Source organism: Haemaphysalis longicornis, unplaced genomic scaffold, assembly GCF_048455015.1.
Source record: "Haemaphysalis longicornis isolate Haplotype H1 unplaced genomic scaffold, Haemaphysalis longicornis Haplotype H1 scaffold_1, whole genome shotgun sequence".
Taxonomy (NCBI): domain Eukaryota; kingdom Metazoa; phylum Arthropoda; class Arachnida; order Ixodida; family Ixodidae; genus Haemaphysalis; species Haemaphysalis longicornis.
The window spans coordinates 348,639,739-348,645,738 of record NW_027526203.1 but is presented as its reverse complement, the minus strand read 5'-3'; the positions used below and the strand labels follow the sequence as shown (position 1 = coordinate 348,645,738).

Here is a 6,000-nt window from a genome sequence, read left to right as displayed (position 1 = left end):
TAGTCGATGTTTATTTTGCGGAGTGGTTTGAGTTTCACGGATTCCAGTCCCGCGTTCGCCTCTTTTTTTCTCTTTTTATTGCCAGGCTAACGGCGAATGACCGCATTGCGCGAGCTGCGCCGGGTTCTCGTTTCAGATGATCCAAATGATGCGTTAGGGGTATTTTGTTGTGGGTGCAGCACTCGTCTTTATCCCGGTGCTTCAGTTTTCTTCAATTGCTTGCGACTGTAATGCGTCCGTAAAGCTTACTCAGAGTGGGGAACTAATGAATTCTGGCGGGTTTTTCAATCGCGTCTACTATGCGTGCGGCTCGGCCGTCTTACTTGGTTCGGGCTTGTACGATTCACGAGTCATTACTATGACGTACCGGTGCCTCCGGCACTCTAATACAGTTTTGATGCCGAGATCAGTCACCTGTGTATGTGTTAAGTTGAAAGGCCTCGACGTGCCCATAATATTATTAAATGTCATTTTTGGATTCATTTCGTTTCCTGTCGCTGCATTCCAATAACATCGCACAATGATATCTGGATTTGCTTATATGGCAGTAGTTTCAAACTAGCTAGCGATAAAAAGTGCTTTCAAACTTCAACTCTCTCTCTCTCTCTCTCTCTCTCTCTCTCTCTCTCTCTCTCTCTCTCTCTCTCTCTCTATCTATCTATCTATCTATCACACACACACACACACACACACACACACACGCACACACGCACACACACGCGCGCACACACACACACACACACACACACACACACACACGCACACGCACACGCACCGTTGAGACAGCTTATTGCCTGCTTACACACTGCGTCAATAAAATCCCTAACCACATTGCGTCTGAGAACAGACAGATTGGAATTTACGTGCTTAACTCATTGCGTGTTTGCCGTGTAGGCGAAGTATCCGTTTTTGCCGGAATTTCTCCGGTTGAACAAGTGCCGTGTAGAATGCAAAGGCAAGCGATTGTGATTCTCGCCTCTGCGAAGTCCCTTATCTGGTCATAGCAGGGACGTTCATCGCTGGAAGAGCTGAATCTAATGTACTTTTAGTGGTGTGACGGGTGTTCTCTTGAGCATAAGGGATGACCGTATTAAGTACTGTCTGGCGACCCCCCTCCCCTGACGGCTCCGCGCTTCTTCTTCTTCCTCTTCCCCTGCAGGCGAGCAAGGGTCCGATGGTGGCGCCGCCAGCGCCCCACCCGGGCTCTCCGCTCAACTTCATGGTGTACAACGAGCCCTTCTCGCAACCGCCGCCTGCACACATGGGCATTCCGCCGGTCCACATCGACCCCAAGACGGGCAAGTATCCCGCTCGCCGTTCCTTGCCGCCCCTTCCTGCTCTGGGTACATGTTCAATTTTCGAAGCACGTGGATTGTTGCTAATATTAGATTCAGGGAATGAGACGAATGCTGCACCCCCACCATCCCTCCCGCGGCCATGTCTTCCCACAGATAACCGTGTAAAGTGCGCAACACAGTTGCCTGCATCGCACCTCCTGCTTTCCCCTACCTTAATTAACCTGGAGTGCAGCACACGAAGCCGACAACATTTGTTTGAAAAGTCTGCGTCGGCACTTTTTTGAATTTAAGCCTATGGAACTCGCCTTTACAGCAAGGGTGTTGCGCACTATACGACTCGTACAGGGGCTTGCACGGCGTAGTACGAATGCGCTTGCTTCCGGTATTCTTTGTGCAAGGGAAATTGTGATAAACTGTGCGAGTGGCCACAAGTTGCCCGTGGAAGTCTTGTCGCACAGCTGTCTGGTAGCCTCCAAAGAAAGCGTGATAAAAAGTATTTACCCGCTGCAAAAAAAAAAAAGGGGGGGGTGGGGGTGGGGGTGGGGGTGCAGTGTGTGGATGCTAAACACAACTGCACGGTGTTGCGGCTCTGTGCTCCAGTGCGAACAGCAAGGCAACGGAGTGTGCGAAAGCGATTGCCGAGAGGCCAATGTAGTATCATAATAGCGGTGGCCGCAGGGACCCTGGGGTCGCCGGAGCAGTGACGCGAGCTTTGCCTGGCAGCGTTTCGCAGCCGTGTATTGCGCTGTTCGAAAAAAAAAAGAAAGAGGGAACGAGAAAAGGGGGTGGAGGCATTGCTTAAGGCACTTTGGGCGAGCCGGAGCTTAGGGCCGCAAGGACGCGCGTACGGTTCGTCGTCTTTCGCTGCGGGACCAAATGCAATTTTCCGCCGCGCGCGGTGCTCGAGGCGGGGTAATTTTCCAACTCTGCTCCGGGATGGGCGCGAAAGAACGGCAGGAGTAGCGCCAAAATAGTGCGCCGGGATCGAAGGGGATCCGGCGTCTTATTTCGGCGCTGCCTGCGCAAACGCGCAAACGTCGTTAGGGCCTCGGAGCAGCCGGCGAGTCCGACGGCCTCCTCCTTCGCCGTGTTATCGTATCGACGGGGCTCGAAGACCAAGAAACTCGGGCCGCAGCAGCGCGGGGGCCAAACGAGCGGCCCCGCTGTCAGGCCGCCGCAATCTGATTTCGCCGCTGATCCGATCCCCCCCACCACCACTCTTGGCCGGGCGGGCCCGTTGGCGTCTTCTTGTTGGCTCTCGCTAACTGCATTGGGCGCTCATGACGCGTTCCGGATTCCTCCCGCGCCTGCCGCGACTTTTTCCGCGCACTTCTTTCGGACTCAGTCTAGAACTCTGTCGCTCCCCGGCATTCCGTAGTTCGGGAGAAACGAGGTACAAGCGACGCGACAATTCTTCTTGGTCTCCCCCAACGCAGGCAGATGCGAATGTTTGGTGTTACCTTAAAGTGGCGCCGCATATATCCTGGCAGGACAGGGTCTTAATCTCACCAAGTGTACTTTGCAGTGAGGGACGGTGGTATAGTCTCGAATAATATTTAGAGAGTTTGTATGTAGGCTGTTCTGTTCGAACTTAATTCGTGCAAACAGTATTTGCGTTCGACCGTAGCCACCACCATACACTTGGTGTTTCCTTCCTCCCATCTAGTTTGCCTGCTCCGTCGTTCCAGTGTTGGCACTGCTCTGCTGCCGTCGATTTTGTTTCTCGGCGAATTATGTAAGCGTCGTTATTTTGGCCAATGTATTCGCCCGTGAGGCCGTTTCTACGAGAGCTGGCCATTAGGAGAGGGAGGAAAAAACGACTTCAGAAGCCATTCACGGCTGGGCCGACGACGGCGACGGGTGTGCCTCGCTTCGCAACGAGGCTCACCGCGCGGCGCCGGTAAGCAGGGGCCGATCCGGCGGCTTGTCGCTGCCTCGCTGTGCGCGCAAAAACAACAGCCAGAACAGGTCTTGCGCGCTGTCGCGACGGCCGATGGGAGGAGGCATTAACGAAATAGCGGCTCGATAACGGCACACGCTTTCTGAGACACACCCGATAGGAGCCTGGACACTGCGGTCGCTGACAGGGCCTGGTTCGCCGGGGCGGCATAACGGTGGCGCCAACCCAAGTCCGGTTCCCGCTTTGATAAGCGCATTAGCTCTGCTTCGTTTATGTATCTGCCCTCGCCGCGCTGGTCTCAAGGCGCGCCAGAAAGGCCGCACCGGGAGAGCATTTCTGATTGCAATGACAGATGTGTACCGCCCGGGCCGTGTTGCGTCGCGCTCGGCCGTGATACCGCGCGGGGAGGCGAGGCCGCCGAGAAATCTGGCGGTCCGAAGCTTTGCCGAAGCTGCTGCTGTTGGTGTTTTAGTATCTTTTTTGTTTTGCCTGTACAGCCACTGTGCCTTCGTCGGCTCGGCTGCTCGACGTTTTGGCGCGGGAGGAGTCGACGGGGTGCTTAAGTGGTGCTACACCCGTAGTGGTGGCCCGTTGGCTAAGGCGCCTGACCTCGTGGTCAGTCGCGGTGCGATTTCCGGCCACCGAGGATGGGGGCAATGTACAAAGACTTGCTTAAATAGCGCTCGTTCTCCGCTGGTTGAGATATATTAGCCCGCGCACTTCGGTGCGCCTCATGACCCAGGTGTTTCCGGGGTGCGTTCAATTTGATTGTGGGGTTTCCGGAGTGCGTTCACTGCTTACTTCGTTGTGCGGAGTGCGTCCGTACTGCACTATCTGGGGTAGACCTGCATAAGCGGTTGTTAGGCGCCCACTTTGGTAACACGCGCGCACTGTCGTCATGAGACGTCGTGCACCGCATATGCGAGCACCGGAGCCGTCGACATATACGTTTTGAGCGCATGCGCCACGTGGGACCTACACTAACGAACGACACGTCACCCATCAGCCCATTTGAGAACCAGGAGCGTGGTTGCGGAAACAATTTACTGTATCTTCGTTATAGACGATCTGTATCGGCATAGGCAGCCGGGCGAACTGAAAATTCAAATGGCAGGGCGGCTATATTTCTTTTTCTTCCAGTACCGACGGAGCTGACCGAGCACGGCCCTCGCTGTACTCACAGGCAAAGCGATTCCGTTTCGGTCCTGGCTTGTCAGGTGAAAACTAGACGGCATTGTAAGGTGTCATTATAGAGTATATTCTCTGTGGGTCTGAGGTCTGTGTAGTGGCGCTTGCTGTCGTCTGCAGAAGCTCGCCACGCTCAGGCGCCGCTGTGCGCCCGTATCTGGCGGGGCACGTTCAGCCGCACGGCGCTGAGCCGAATTCATTTGAGCATCGTTGGCCTTAGCGGCATGCGCTCGTGTTTTCTCCTCGAAGGGCTAGTTCTCCTCGGGAAGGGCGCGCTTGTTTTCTCCAAGCGCGCGTCCACGCGCAGGAGCCCTGGCCGAGAGTCTGACGGCAAATATTTACCCCTTGGCCGGAGGCCCGCTCCCTTCTCTTCCGCGCTTCCGGCACGCCTGCTTTTCGAGGCCCAACGTAAATAGTTTTGCCCCGCCGCATCGTCTGGCGCGGGAAAGAAGTCGCTGCTGCACCCGGCCGGACCTACCTTGCCGTCCTCACCGCTATGCGGGCTCTTTCTGGAGGGCGTGTTTCTTTTTTCTTTTTTTTTGGGGGGGGGGTGCTTTTGACGCCCCCAGAAAAGACGCGCATGCACTGTGGACAAGGCACGCCAATTAAAGCTCCCGTGACTTATCCGAACACCGTTAGGGTTATTTGACTGTGGCCGCCTGTTGTCGACTCTTAATTACTTAGTGACTCGTGTTTTGCGATGGAACACGCCGCCGTACGCGCCTTCACCGCAGGAAGTGGCGTTATAGCCTACCCGTCAGAAGCGTCGATATTTCTCTTGCTGTGCCATGGCCTCGGGCGTCTTTTCACTTGGCGTGTTTCACTGTGCTTCGCAGATCCGCTATTGATTCGCGATGGTAAGGAAGGTTCCTTAGGGCATCACGGCCAGGATTCGTCAGAGGGAATAAAAAAAGAAAACGTTGCTTTAGTTCCAGAGTGTTACCTGTAGCATTTTTCCAGCAGAGGTAAGACTAACTTGGAACCGCTACTTGGCAGTGGGGAACAAAAATAGAACTCCTTAAGCCTGCTTCCAACAGCAGTATCCAAATTCTGATACAAACTCAATATTAGCCGTTGACGAACCCCTGGTGGTGCGGCGCTTTCCTCCAGCCGATAAAAATGGCAAGCTAATCATTTACATCATCAGGGGTGGTTTTGAGAAACCGAGCACCATGGCTGCACCTAGCGTCACTGCACCAAAGAGCGAAGGGGGGGGGGGGGTGCTTCGTAACTGGAGTGTGCATCGGCCCACAGCCGGCCTGGATGCGCTCGCGAGTAGTAGTATTTAATCGTTTAATCGTGGGTTGAATGGAGACACGTAATAAAGTGGTTGCCTTTATTTACACATTTACAACACGTTCCCACTTGCGTCGACGATGCACAGTATGGCCTTGTGATCGCTGTGGTAGACAGTTCTGCTGTCGTCCATCAGTGAGTCCACGGACGCCATCGGTGAGACCAAGGTAGCTTCGCTTTAAAATTTCGCTCTGTGTCGACCGTGTCGGAACTGCGCAATCGGGTAGACGTCGGCTGCGTAACGCGAGGGACCCAGCTTCTACTCCGACCACGGGAAGCGGTTTTTTTTTTCTTGAGGCGCCTGTCAAAGGTGGCTTT

The 6,000-nt window shown here is 54.7% G+C and overlaps 1 protein-coding gene across 7 annotated transcripts in view; it reads left to right on the top strand.

The window, feature by feature from the left end:
* Positions 1–6,000, top strand: part of Pan (transcription factor pangolin) — a 229,668-nt gene that overhangs the window by 191,001 nt on the left and 32,667 nt on the right. For 6 of the 7 annotated variants that reach the window (XM_077685778.1, XM_077685754.1, XM_077685764.1 and 3 more), the window contains one exon: positions 1,160–1,343. In XM_077685778.1, the coding sequence (XP_077541904.1) occupies positions 1,160–1,343 (184 nt within the window). The remainder of the gene's footprint in view (positions 1–1,159; positions 1,344–6,000) is intronic. The other variant, XM_077685772.1, reaches the window with a different exon arrangement.